Source organism: Eleutherodactylus coqui, chromosome 5 (assembly GCF_035609145.1).
Source record: "Eleutherodactylus coqui strain aEleCoq1 chromosome 5, aEleCoq1.hap1, whole genome shotgun sequence".
NCBI lineage: Eukaryota > Metazoa > Chordata > Amphibia > Anura > Eleutherodactylidae > Eleutherodactylus > Eleutherodactylus coqui.
This window is the reverse complement of record NC_089841.1, coordinates 140,421,938-140,436,731: the sequence shown is the minus strand read 5'-3', so window position 1 is coordinate 140,436,731 and position 14,794 is coordinate 140,421,938. Positions and strand designations below refer to the sequence as shown.

Below are 14,794 nucleotides of genomic sequence, written 5' to 3'. Positions count from 1 at the left end.
AGATGCCCAGATAGCCTCCAGTACAGAAAAAACAGATGACCCTTCTGCATCTCCTCAGACTACTCCAGAATCCCCTTCAAAACAGCTACCTGAGCAGATCACGTTCTTCAGTGGGAATCCGTCAGTGGAAATAGTTCATGGCCTTATGCATTTATACAAGACAAAGTAAGCACACCAAAGGGACTTTAAAGTGGACCTTTAATAATGCAAACACAGTTTAAATGTAACAGGAGCGACAGCTGAGGGATCAGGGGGTCGTGCGCACAAGGATGTGGGCAGTGCAGATTAAGAGCACTGACAAACTTTCCAGCTATGTTTTTTTTTGCCCCTGAGACAGACTGCCTGCTCTAACTGTTGCATTTATCTACTATATGTTTAGTAGTTTTCAAAAACTTCTAAATGGTACAGAAGGGAAAAAGGAGCGCGGAACAAATAAAAAAAACCAGTCGGCATTCAAGTAAGGGCTTATTCACACAAATACATTTGTGCAGCGTATTGCGCACGCAAAATTTACCTGTTTAATACGCAGTGAATACGACCCATTGATTTCAGTGGGTTTGTTCACATGAGTGTATTTTGCACACGCATTTCATTTGGGGAAAAAAAAAAAAATGCAACATGCTCTATTTTTGTGCATATTGTGCACGAACATAGCACGTATTAAACTAATTTAACTTAATTGCCCATTGTAATCAATGGGAGCATGCTTGTAGGCTTTTTGGGGGGGCGCTAATACGCATGTCATGCGTGTTTCGAAAAATAAAATCCACACAGACACATGCAAAAAGCAATGTTCATCGTGCAAATGAGTGTGTAAATTCGCTTACACTCGTGTGAAGCCAGCCTTGGAGTAGTGCACTGAAGAACATGCAGAGGGAGATTGCAGTGGGCCGTGCGGTCGCCCCTGCAGATTGCCTGTCAAGCCATACCTGTGGCGTGGCTTGATTGCCTGTCAGTTCATGGTATGATGTAATACTATGTAATACATCATACTGCAAGAGCGATCAAACCATCATGTCCATTATGGGAATTAAAAAAAAAAAAAAATTTCTGTTAATTTTACTTAAAAGTAGAAGTTAAAAGTTTAGGGAAAAGCTAAACCTTTTCTTATATTTAGTTCGTTCACAGGGGCAGTAGTCTAATAATTATATTTGAGCCCTTCAAAGTTTAGACTAGATTAAAAGAATTTTTTATTAGTGATTGCTTAAAAACATATACCACTATAGGGTACACCTAAAAAAAAAAAAAATCCACAAAACGAACAAACATATGGGTAGCGCACTGAATTTTGTTGGCAACCAAAATGAACGATATAGAGGATGCCAAGCAAACACTAAGTATCCTTCAATCAACTACTAGAGTACCATCCTTGGTGTCACATTAGATAAAGGATGCTCTAGGTAGTCATTCCGTAGATACATAATCCAATATCTGTCCTGATGCAATAGGCTAGATGCTTTATAAATTGCCTATTAAATTATTGCAACAGGTTCCAGAATGACCAAGTAAGGATGATCATACTAGTCATAGGATCATTCATGCGTAGTGTTGTATTGTAATTCGGAAACAGACAAGACCCCCCCCCCCCCCCCTAGATATCAGTGTAATGGAGTCATATGCGTATTTTCCCTTTATACAACTTGGAACGTCTTTCACTTATATAAAATTTGGGACTTCAACGCATTTCGCCGTGGATCCCACGGATCATCAGGAAGTAAATATCTGTGAAATATCCAGGACACAGAATGCTGCCCAAGATCAAAGAGGCTTATATATATTATATCAGCCAGTGTGGTCAGCACTAAATTAGACTTAATAAGAGTGTATTGACTCTCACATAAAAATGTATATGACGCTTAGAGGGGAGGACATTCATGTTCTGGTTTCCAGAAATTATTTGCTTCTGTCGTTCAACAAAGCTTTTACATAACTAGTAGGGTTGCCAGGTCATCAATAGTAAAAGCCCCGAATACCCCTTAATATTTTTCACCCATTCCGAATCTTCAAAATATTACATAGGAAGGCCACGGCTACATGGAAACCTAAAAAGAAAACACGTGTGAATTGCATTGAATTTCCGTATTGTACAGAACCTTTATTATTAAATATGTGACCTTTAAACTACTGCGAACATTTCCAGACAATGTAGATGGTCAGAGGTTGCATGTAACTCTTGCACTATAGGGAATGATAGAAGTCTCACGCAAGTTTGATTTCCTATGTCGCCCTAACCTAATGGTGCCCACTTCTGCTATACATGTTGTTCATACCTAGTATAGAAATTGTTTGTTGCTTACAGTTTGGCCCTATGCCCTAAAATGCCCATGTAATTTATGGACCTCAAGTGGAATGGTTACCGTTGAGCCTCCAGCAATTACCCAGCTTCCTTGATCTTTGTGTGAAGCCTTCCTTCATCTCTTTACAGGACTGAGAATCTAATCTCATAGAATCTATTGGTACTCCTTTACTAAATGGCCGTTGTAGGGGTAATATCGTGGTATGAATGTCTCATGTACTGTTCATCATAAACTTTGTGCGGTCTCTTTTCAGTAAGATGACTTCATTGAAAGAAGACGTCAGACGCAGTGCAATGATTTGCATTCTTACGGTTCCTGCTACGATGACCAGCCACGATCTCATGAAGTTTGTGGCCCCATTTAACGAAGTTATTGAACATATGAAAATAATCCGAGACTCCACACCAAACCAGTACATGGCTCTCATAAAATTCGGCTCACAGGTACTTGATTATCTCAAGAAATAGTGTATGGTATACAATACATGTACATATTGCACACATTTTATTTTTCTTTTTTAAATTACCATGAAAATGTTCTTTTGAAAACCTTTGCAGTACATCACAACAACACGTATTAACCCACGAAAAGGATGTGATATACAGTGCTTGTAGGTGGATGGAAAAATCCACAATAAATACATAAAAAATACAGTTTGTATTTACACTGTGCAAGTAAAAATGTTTTAAGATCCCATTTTTATGTACATAAACCATTATGTGTGACTGCATCCTTAGGCCTATGGCACATGATCACGTTCGCATTAGGCATTGCGTATTTGCCTGCCCAGCAGCATTTTTTTTATGTACTTTTGGCACATGCAAAAACAAGAATCATGAATGCCTTCAGCCATTGAAATGGTGAATTAGTGTGAGTTCAAGATGTGTTTTTTTTCCTTTGCAAGAAAATAGCATGCTGCGTATTTTTTTTTTTTTGGGGGGGGGGGGGGGGTTGCGTGACCGAAATCAGCACATACAATATGCACTTATGAACAAATCCATTGAAATCAATGGGTTCTATTTTCTGCGTATTGCGCATGCAAATATGTCCGTTTGACACAGGCCTTATTCACTTTGTGAAGATTTCATGCAGGTGCCATCTGAACTGAGACAAACTGTGCTCCTTGATTGAAGCAAAGGAGTAGATTGTTGCCCTCAGGGGGCTTCGAGGATACCATTATGCAGTTTGTTGGGGCTTTTTGGTTCCTTTTGTGCTAACACAATTTAACCTTCGTGGTAATTTTGTCCAAAACGTTCAAATTAAACTCCTTGCAGAAATCGTTAAGCACTAGGCTCCACCGGCCCTCCTTGTCTGAGATGCCTTATCTTACATGTTCCACATGCTACTTACTAGTCCACACATTGCTGTAAATACTTCACTATTTCTGCATAATGCAATCCAACCCCCACACGTTTGAATGTATTTTTAATTTCAATATACATTTCTTTGTGTATCTGTCAGTAAAACCCGTCTGGTGTCTTTTTATGCCAGTTTTGTTTTTTTTAACTAATGTAACACATTTCCAGCTCAATAAATACTAGAATTTGCCCAATCTGCATATGTTATCAGCAACAAAAGATGCTTATTGCATGTGACTGTTTGCCAGGTGTGGAGAAAAACCTTCATGACAAAACTGACTGATCTAGTGTAACATTGTGTATGACGGGTGACCATCCTGTGCTGGACTGTCAGGTGACTACATGAGGGAAGTAGTACTAATGCTCGCTTGTCATCGGGGCTTCAGGACATGTATCACCACCATTAGTACCCCCTGGAGCTGCTGCCTGTTCAATCAATGGAGTCTGTATAGAAATCCATCTCTTATTTATATCCAGCCAGACGCAGACAGCTTCTACATGTCGAATAACGGACGTCAGTTCAACTCTATTGAAGAGGATGTATGTCAGCTGGTCTATGTGGAAAGGGCAGAGGTGTTTAAGTCTGAGGATGTAAGTATATTCATAGTGTGCTATTAAGTAAGGACGCTTTTACACGGGGAGGCAACAGATGCCTGACTGGTCGTCCCAGTGATAATCGTTCCTGTGCTCTTACAGAGGAATGGGCATCGTTGATTGAATGGAGGTGGAGCCGGCCGGGGCTCGTTCCAACCTGCCCGCCTCCACTCAGAATAAACAGGTAGTTGTCCATAAGTGAATGACTGCCTGTTTACGTGGGCCGATCAATCGTTGTCTTCTGCACACAGAAACTGAATGATGAACAAGAAGTTAACAGACTTCTCTTTCGTCATCCAGTCGGGGCATGCGTTTACGTTGAGCAATAATCGTTCAGATTCTCGCTGGATTGTGGGAATCCAAATATTCTGTATAAAAGCTCCTTTACAGTTTGTTACATCTTTTCCTGAATTAAATGTAGAATTTATTGAACATATGAAAGGGCAACAGATAAGTAGTTAAATAAATAGATGGTGGGTAATGGGGTTTGGCATGTAGCCCCAATAAGAGGACTATCCGTTAAAACCCAGTTCTGTCAAAATTTGAAGTTACTTGTAGAAGTGCTCCGGATCTGAGCTGCTTTTCATCGCACACTGAATTGAGAATTTGTATTTGCAAAGGTATATTCTATGCCAGGCAAAAAAGCGTACAGTGTATTGTAACTTATGTCACACATTGATTTCTCCATAAAAACTGCCATACGCTTCCCTTGGTAAGGCTACTTTCACACTTTTACTATGGTTGCTGTCTTCTATGGAAAAAAACTGCACAGGAACAGAAACAGGACAGTAGCAAAGTGGAGCCATAGGGGTTAATATCTGAGACGGAGACCTCTTTTTGGTCTCCATTTCACGTCTTCCGTTCCTATTAGTCTTTTAAGATGGAAAGAAAAGCGCAGAGGATGAAGCTTTTCTATCCAGCTAATAAGACTGACAATGAAGGAAACTACATGACACAGAGACCAAAAGTGGCCTCCGACTCGGATGTTAAACTCTAAGGCTCCATTCTGCTACTGCCCATGTTTCTGTCCCTATGCTACTTTCTGCACAGAAACCAAAAATCTGAGACTGCATCGGTGCTGGAAGTAAAAGTGCAGTTTGAAAGTAGCCTAATCGCACCCCTCTGTATCTTTTTTGTATTAGGAGTGAGAATACGCAGTGTCATTTATATACAGTACATAGTTTTAGAATTTATAAGTAAGAAGGGGGGAGGGACACTTTCATTTTACTTCATCGGTATTTTCTACCTGCTCTAAAGCTGCCCATAAACATTAACTGTTTCATGACGAAGGGTCATTGCTGCTTCTGTGTCCTGGCCACATTCTGCAGTTTTGGTGATCCTAATTTAAAAAAAAAAATGACTGTTTTGAGTGACATATCTACATGAGGGATTGTTTTTTTATCAGCACGAGTTAATTGCACCGTTTAATGTAGCAAATCATGTTTTGGAAGACTTCTAAAGATTTGTAAGTGGGGCAAAATAGAGGGAAAACCCCCCCACAATTGCAACATTTTGGAGGGGGCTTATTTTTACCACGTTCACAGTACAGTAAAAATGACACATGTTCCTTTATCCTGTGGATCAGTACAATGACAGTGAAACCAAATATATTTTTTTTATATAGTAAAACTTAAAGAAAAAATAGCTTTCTCCTGCTATATTTTGACGTCCATAACTTTTATTTTTATGCCAATTAGTGCTCTGAGGGCTAATTTTTTGCGGGGCGACCTGTAGTTTGTATTGGTACGATTTTGGATAACACGAATATTTGCTATCTTTTTATTACATTTTTTTTTTTTGAGATTATGACAAAAAAAAGCGCAATGCTGTCACTTTTTTTTCTTTTTTTCCCTCTAGCTGATCGGGCCATTTAAATGCCGCTGTCAGAACTGACAGCGGCATTTAAATGGTTAACAGATGTACACTCTCTCTGATCGTGGCTGTTGCCGGGGGGTACCTGCTGTTTGAGACAGACGATACCAATCGTGTATGGAGCGGGTTCAGCTCCCGATCTCAATCCATACACAGCATATGCAGTGGACAGCTATATTCATCCTAACTGCAGCTGTATATAACAAAAGGGTTAAATAACTGTTCGCCAAACACTTATTTTTCCCTATTTTCTGTATATATGCATGTGTCTCTCATTGAGGAGAGGGGAATAAACCCTTGTAAGACACCTCTGACATTTGGCTTACCGACGGTTTTGGGGGGGAAAAAAGGATTGGGAATGTCGAAACCCAACATGTGCGAACCTTCTTTCCCCGACATCGGCTGTTCTTGTCCCTCATATGGAGTTAGTGAGCTGATCCTTCTGCTGTCAGTGATTTCTGATTCTGGTGTTGTCTCTCTATGGGCACCTTACTAGTAATATGATGAGATGTTTCTTGAGCATTGATAACGGTGCATGAATCTGGTTGTGTATATTTAATGACCTCAAGAAAAGAATGCTGTGCCCTTGTGGGATGGAAAAAGAAAATTGCAACTGTATAGACGCATACATACATAATTTTTTTGCAATGTCCCTTTCAGGGTGCCAGTTTGCCAGTGATGGATCTCACAGAGCTCCCCAAATGTACCGTTTGCCTGGAGAGGATGGATGAATCTGTTAATGGCATCCTCACTACTCTCTGTAACCACAGCTTCCACAGCCAGTGTCTGCAGCGCTGGGAGGACACCACGTAGGGCTTCTATGGTTTAATACTTAGTTCTTTTCCTAAATAGTGATGTCCTGTGATTTTGCGTGTCTGATAGTTTTACAACAATTTTAACTATTGATGTGTATCCATATACATACAGCAGTTGTTATTGTTTTAAGTGTTGGATCTTGGCATTGTGAACATCTTAAATCTGCTTCCTTTTGTATTAGATGTAGATAATGATGATGTGTGTTGGCTTCATCGTGGTCCTGCACATAAATAGTATTTTGCTCCTGGATGTTTAAACTAATGGGTCTTTTGTGTTACAGATGTCCAGTGTGTAGATACTGTCAAACTCCGGAACCAGTGGAAGAAAACAAATGCTTTGAATGTGGCGTCCAGGAAGTAAGTCCTTGCTGTGAAGCCTTGCGCTGAAAACATATGGATTCTCTCGCTTTTGTGTGTCTTACATAGAATACATTGTGCCAAAAGTAATGTTTGCATAATGGAATGAAAGTGGTAATTTAAATCCACAATCCCTCGTGTTTGTATTCATGCATAATTATCCATTTATACTGAAAAATTGCAGTTAACCACTTTCCTGCCAGTTCTTTAATTTCCAACTAGTGCAGTTACGTTTTTGCCTATATCACTACTTTTTCAGTAACGTAATGTAATTTTCTGTTCTGAAACTTTTACTTCGCTGTTACAATGCAAATATGGGATAATGGTGTACTAGATTGAATTCCTTTCACTCTCTTGCAGAATCTCTGGATCTGTTTAATTTGTGGCCACATTGGCTGTGGTAGATATGTTAGCAGACATGCCTATAAACACTTTGAGGAGACCCAACATACTTATGCAATGCAGCTGACTAATCATAGAGTCTGGGATTACGCTGGAGGTAAGAGTGCTAGTATGTCATTAGAGTGCTTTCTGAGTCAGGGTGACTTGGACTTTTGGTTTCGGTAGGAGTAAAAAAATCTATATATAATGATTATACATACCAGAAACTGGATTTAAATTGGCCATCTGGACCTGATGACGACATCAATGTGTGCTTTCCTACATATTTGTAGGAAACGCCTTTTCCATAAAATAACTAGTCAGGCTTAAATTAGAGGCTGTTCACATCATGTTTTTAGTGTATATCTAGCATGTTAAATGTACATGCAAAAAAACTATAAATGTGTAACATTTTAAAAACATACCTCTTATACATGTGTGTATTTTTTAAGCGTATGTTAAATCTATAGCCGTTAAATACTCTATGAACTGCCCACCACCTCGGCCGTTCTGATCAGACTGTTAGGAGGTGTTGGGACCAGTGGATACATGAGGGCATGCGCAAAAGGCAACCGGGCTCAGGATATCCTCAACAGACCATCAGTAGAAAGAATGGTATGATCGTCCGACAAGCACGAGCAGCTTCAACTGTTTCGTTGTTCACCATTCAGGGACAAGTAGCAACATTGTTACAGGCTCCTGTATCTGTCGGAATCCTTTCCAGGCGCTTGGCTGAAGGACATTTGATCTCATGGTGCCAATTACATGTACTGCCTTTGACACCCAACCACCGTCGTCTCAGTTTGCAGTGGTCTCGTGAATGCCTAAACTGGACTGCTACATACTGCAAGCGGGTTGTCTTCAGTGACGAATTCGGGTTTAGTTTGGGCATTGAACACGGTTGTGTTTGTGTCTGGAGACTGTTGGGTAAGCGCTTCAATCCTACCCTTACTGTGGAGCAGCACACTGCCTCCACTGCTAGTGTGATGGTCTGGAGGACCATCGCATACGTCACACCTAGTAATGGTACGAGGAACAATGACGGCTCAGCTATATGTTGAGGACATCCTGCAGCCACATGTTACCCGTCATGGCAGCTTCCAAGAGAAATTTTCCGGCAGGATAATACTTGGGCACATACAGCAAGGGTGTCACAGGAATGTCCCCATAACATTGCCACACTCCCGTAGCCTGCCCAGTTGCCAAATTTATTGGCAATAGAACATATTTCAAAACATCTGGGACGCTAACTTCAATAACCTAAGAGTTAGCACAATCTAACGGCTATTATAGCAAATGTGGACCGTTATGCTGCAGGACACCTTAGGGGCATGTATGCCTCCATGCCCGCCCGTATCACATCTTGTATCCAAGCTAGAGGCGGCCCAACAGGGTAGTAGAGCCTCCCTACAAGGGTTCCGTTTTCTACAATAAAGGTATCCTTTTGCTCTGATATTGTAATCACTTATATCAACGTTACAATCACACAAAGTTTAATTGGATTCGGACAACTCCATCTTGGTGCTTGATATTTTTTTTCTGTCTATATATTTAAAGTGTGCTGTGCCAGCCTCTTGATGGTAGTATTTGTAAAGTAATATGTTCTGGTTGTTGAAATTTTATAGTACATCTGTTTTTACTCTTGGTAATTTTATTTTTTATGTACAACGTTTTAGATAATTATGTTCATCGACTAGTTGCAAGCAAAACGGACGGAAAAATAGTTCAGTATGAATGTGAAGGAGACACTTGCCAAGATGAAAAGATAGATTCTCTGCAGTTAGAGGTGGGTATCAGTAATACACTATACACTTAGACTGAAAAAAATATTACATTAATCAGAATATAAAATAACACAAGTGAAGAGCACAAATAAGTAATATAGAGGCAAAAGTGCCACAAGTTACCAAACTTATAGACCACAACAGTGTTGTAACAATAGTGAACGTAAATATTACTGTACTACTTTTGTCTTATACACATATTGTCACCAAATGTGGCCTAGGTAACACCAAAAAGTAGTGTGATTAACAGAACATGAACAAATCTAGATCTTTCTCATAATTTAGTCTATAGCAGTATAGAAAATGAAGGCAGATATCTGGTGCTCTTTAGACTACTTTTAAGATATATCCATTTGAAACTTCTGTTTTTATATACACATTGAAATGACAGTGCAGTCTGGAAATGGTCTAATAAACAATGGAAAAGTGGTTTGGCCGCTAGTAGACAGCATATAGGTTAGGGCCCTTATACCTGGGCCGAAAAAATGGTTAAGATTCCCACATCCAGCAAAAATCGGTACAGTTATCATTCAGTGTGAATACATGTCCCAAGTGAAATACGAAAACGGTGAGGCAAGATGAAACGTCTTACCAAAGGCCTCCGCATTTAAACCCCAACGCGATCCTCCTCCATGAGCCTTCTCTAACTTCTGCGCATGCATCCGCTGGCAAAATGATGGACACGTGTGCAGAAGCCAGGTAGGGCCCAGGAAATTTATAATCTCCTTGCTTCCAGTTACTAAAAGTAGCAGAGAGTCTGGAGCAGTGACCGTTGGCCTTGTTCAGTGGTCCCTGGTCACGTGATAAAAAGGTAGCGACATGCCTTAGGCCGGTCTCACACGAGTAGATATAAAATTGCGGATTCTACGAGTGTTTGATTCACGGTAATAGACAACTTTGTTAACAGCGGGTCAGAATTATGTAATATACTCACGGAAAATAGAACGCAGTACATTATGCGTCCATATATTACGCGTCTATATGCAGGGTCACAGTTGGGATCCACTGCAGGCCTCTGCAAGCAGATTCCACATATGGCCGTTTGAGCCCAGCATTATTCAGATCGCTACCTGTAGTGCCTACGTAATTTAAAAGAAGCGCCGGGAACGCTCGTCTTTCTGCAGTTCCAGGAGCAGCAGTTTGTTGACTGCCTTCTGTGTGAGACCACCGCACCTCAGCAAGCTTACAAAGCCTGACAGAGCGCCACTTCTTTACACTGCATCCCTGCCACTAAGGTCAAGAAGTACACCCACTTACCCCAAAAAATAAGTACAAAGTGGCTGGTTTGCAGCAAGCATGGGAGGAGGAGGGATACCTGGTTTTATTTCCCCATGTCCCCATCCCAACCCCTGTTTTCAGACATACCACACAGTTTATATTATTACTTTTATCTAAGATTTAGGGAATGCCAAAAAGGAGGGTGTTCTTTTTATGGAGTCATTTTTTTTTTTCCTACACAAGTTGCAATGGGGCCTGGAATTTATTCAGTTGCGCCCTGAAAGTCAATGGGTGTTCCCTCGATTATAGGCCGAGCCATGTGTCCTGTAAGCATATTGGGGCTACAACGGGGGGTATTGCTGAACATAAAAGAGCTAGTGCTATAATTTGGGGTATATATCCCCAGTTTTCACTGCTGGAAACAAAGAAAACAATCATAAGTGACATTTATGAAAAAAAAAATTTTATTTATTTTTCATATGCTTTATAATCATTACTTTTGCTAAACTGTGGGGTCAAAATACACAGTACACCCCTAGATGAACTTATTAAGGGGTCTTGTTTCAAAATAGAGCATCTCCCCCAACAAACTTCTCCTGTCTGTTTGGCCGCTCAAGGGCTCTCCAAGTGTGCTATGAGGCCTAATTCACCTTCAAGCAAAATGTCTGTTCTGAAAGCCGGTTTAGGCCCTGTTGCATACAAACCTAAGATTAGGGCCACAACGGGTATGTTTCTGAACACACGACAAATAGGGGTATCCATTTTGGGGTGCAAAATCCTCATTTTCATGTGCACTAGAGAAAAACAACCTGTTTTTTAAATGACATTTTTGCAAAAAAATGCAATTTAGAGGAGAAAAAATTAAATTTCATAAACTCCTGAAAAAAAACTGTGGTGTCAAAATACTCATGACACCCCCCTGTGAATACATTTCAAATGTGTAATAAATGTTTTTTTTTTTTTGTTTTTTTTTTAATGGGGTCATTTGTGGAGGTATCTATCATTCTGACACCTATGAGCCTTTGCAGTTTTGGCTTGGTGTAGGAAAACAAAGTGTTCCTCAAAATGTTAATAATTAATGTTAAATTTGTACGTCTCCTAAATGGTTAAAAAAAAGTTTTTCAAATGTTCTTCCAGAATAAAGTAAACAGATGGAAATTATATATCTTATCAAAAATTTGTACAGTATGTTTGCACATATTTGCCATATTTCAGTTGAAAATTAGAATTTTTTTCAACATTTTACCAATTTTGTCACGTTTGATAAATATATACAAATTCTATTGGTCTATTTTTACCACCTAAATGAAGTACAACATGTGGTGAAAAAGCAATGTCAGAATCACTTGGATATACAAAACCTTTACGGAGTTATTCTATGTTAAAGTGACACATGTCAGATTTCCAAAATTTGGCCGGGTCATTAAGGCTCAAACAGGCTTGGTCACTAAGGGGTTAAGTTTCAGGAGACTGCATATTTGTTGCATTAGACCAACTAAATATAGAGATGACAAAGGCCTTATTCACACGGCCGTATGCGTAGGATGCTGCATGTATTACGCCCTAAAGAGGCTCTGTATAGAGTCTCTAATAAACGGGGCCATCGCCCTGAGTAGTGCGACCCTGTGCCAGAGTCTTCTATTGAAATATTTCGGCGATGTGGCTTTTTCAATGTTCACCCATCCACTGGATGGGTGAAATCTGATCGTGGGAAGCCAACTGCTAGGACCCCACCGATCCCAAGAGCATGGGATCCCATTTGCTCCACTTTTAATCGCTGATGCACCGTGAATGGAGCACCGGTGCATGCGTGCGTACGTGCTGCCACTCCATTTCGATGGGGCTGACAAAAATAGCAGAGTATAGATAGGCTGTAGCTCCATTATTACTCAGTTTTAAATAAATGTAAAAATAAATGAGGTAACCTCTGACTATTGTGGTATAGCACTGCTGCTCCCATCTAGATGATGTAGAACATGTGAATGTTCTCTAAAAGATTTGTCCCAGTAGGTTTATGTATTAGCAGTGGAGGAAGCGGCAAGTCGGGTTCTTTACTGCAGGTTTGATATTAATGCGTTTTTGAGTTGTATTAGCTTAATATAGAGCAATTGGTTAAATGATCATATTCAGTGTCAATCTGCATCCTCGGTGCACTTTGGTATTTGTTTCATGTTTGTTTAACTGTTGACATAGTGCTATGGGAGGCAACGTGGTATCTTTATAACTTGGCTTTTTAGACTTGATAGGGTCCGCTGGCCTTGACATTGCTGGAATTGTTCCTCATTTAAGCCACCACATAATAACCTAGAGGAATTTCTACTTGTCAGCAGATCAGTGGAGGATTAAACAGATCTTTAATTTGCTTAAAAAGGTTGGCTATTTAAAAAAAAAAAAAAATTTAAAAAAACTTAGTGCATTAAAGAATAATATAGAAGCTCTTGTTAAAGCGGATGTGCCATTTATAGGTTGTCTGCTGTCTTGGTCCAATGCAGCCTTCAGGGGCAGCCAGTCTCATCACATAGGGCAGAGTCATCACACTGCACATACTCTGCTCCGTGATATAGACCTTCTCCCTCCTGACTCGCACGGCAGTCTGTGTATTCCTATATGATGCAGCTTCTTCTCTGCCTCCTACTTGTGATTCCTCTTTTCCTGTTAACTCTTACAAGCAGGGGGGGTAGGCAGAGCAGTGTGCAGCAGCAACTTGTTGAAATGCACTAAACTTCTAGCAGATGGCAGAGAGGCCGTATGAGTCAGGGAAGTTTTAGGGTTCGGTGTGGAATAGTCTACTCTATTATAGCATTTCTGGTTCCTTAGAGCGCCCATACACATTAAAGTGATAAAAATGGATGATTTAAACCAAAACGATCATTCATCAAGTGAAACGTAATAACCCCTTATTTCCAGATGACATTCTGTCATTGTTCAGCTAAAGTCATTGATGTTTAAAGTTTTCATACGATAGGCGAATAAAAACTTATTTGTTCAAAGAAAGATCTTTTGTGCATTAGCAGTTTTCCGTTAGAAGAATGTTCCAAGAAAGATCTTTTGTCCATCACCGGGTGACACTGAACATGTGCAGCCAGTCTGAACGACTGATGGCCATAATGAACGTTGACCAGACTATTGTTCGTTCAATGGTGGTTCAGATGGCAACATATAGCCAGCTTTAGGCTGGGCTCACATGAGTGTAAGCACATTTCAGGCAGGCAAATACTCCGCATGTTCACGTGACTGAAAAGCTCTTTTGCCCATATATTTAGTCCGTGTGTATTTGTGTGCGCAAATGTACCGATTTGTGCATATTTTTTGTGTGCACAATCACATAGATTTTGCACATATATGCAGGTTTTTTGTTGATTTCAATGGTCTCTTGCAAATGATAGGTCATATTTGTGTGTTTTTGTTTGTTTTTCACTAGATTGTACATCGCGTGAACAAACCCACTGAAATCAATGGGTTCTATACACTGCGTATTATACGCACTAAATTTGCGCAGGTAATGCGCTGCACAAATGCACTAGTTTTCTAAGTTAGGATATTCTATCTTCACAGCACAACCAGGAATGAGAAGGGTAGAGCTTGCAAGAGTCGGAGGGCTGATGGGAGGGATTTGATGGATGCTCATGTGATCCTGTCATTTACAAGACCTCAACCACGCAGGACAGTGACTGGGAATCACATGGCACAGCTGTCCATTATGTGTGGATGTTGCTGTGCTCGGAAGAAACGTATTACACGTCTAGGGAGTTGGCCTTATGTGCAAACTTACTAGATGAGCCGCATAAATCTCCAAATAAAAATAAATAAAGCAAAAAGGGGAGGGGGAGATCATTCTGAAATTTGAGGATTAACAGTAACTACTCTTCACATCGTGGAGTTTGGATTTTAGAAGGGCCATGTTCGGGAAATATACTAGTAATCTTTACTTGTCGGTGATAACACTTTACCCGTTTAGGTCACAGTACTGATCGATGACTTGTCTGATGGAAGTCTGAAAGTAGCCATACACGTCTTAATCCATATTAGCTCTTCTACTTCAAACTGGCCATACACGTTCGGTAATAATTGGTGACAGACAATTTTGTCTTTCTGCAAGCTTTTTTTAAAGAAAGATT

At 40.1% G+C, this 14,794-nt stretch overlaps 1 protein-coding gene across 1 annotated transcript in view; it reads left to right on the top strand.

Annotated features, from left to right (window-relative positions):
- Positions 1–14,794, top strand: part of BRAP (BRCA1 associated protein) — a 52,783-nt gene that overhangs the window by 23,406 nt on the left and 14,583 nt on the right. The window contains exons 3-9 of the mRNA XM_066603251.1: positions 3–165; positions 2,551–2,740; positions 4,133–4,246; positions 6,782–6,930; positions 7,218–7,293; positions 7,654–7,792; positions 9,351–9,460. Of these exons, the coding sequence (XP_066459348.1) occupies positions 3–165; positions 2,551–2,740; positions 4,133–4,246; positions 6,782–6,930; positions 7,218–7,293; positions 7,654–7,792; positions 9,351–9,460 (941 nt within the window). The remainder of the gene's footprint in view (positions 1–2; positions 166–2,550; positions 2,741–4,132; positions 4,247–6,781; positions 6,931–7,217; positions 7,294–7,653; positions 7,793–9,350; positions 9,461–14,794) is intronic.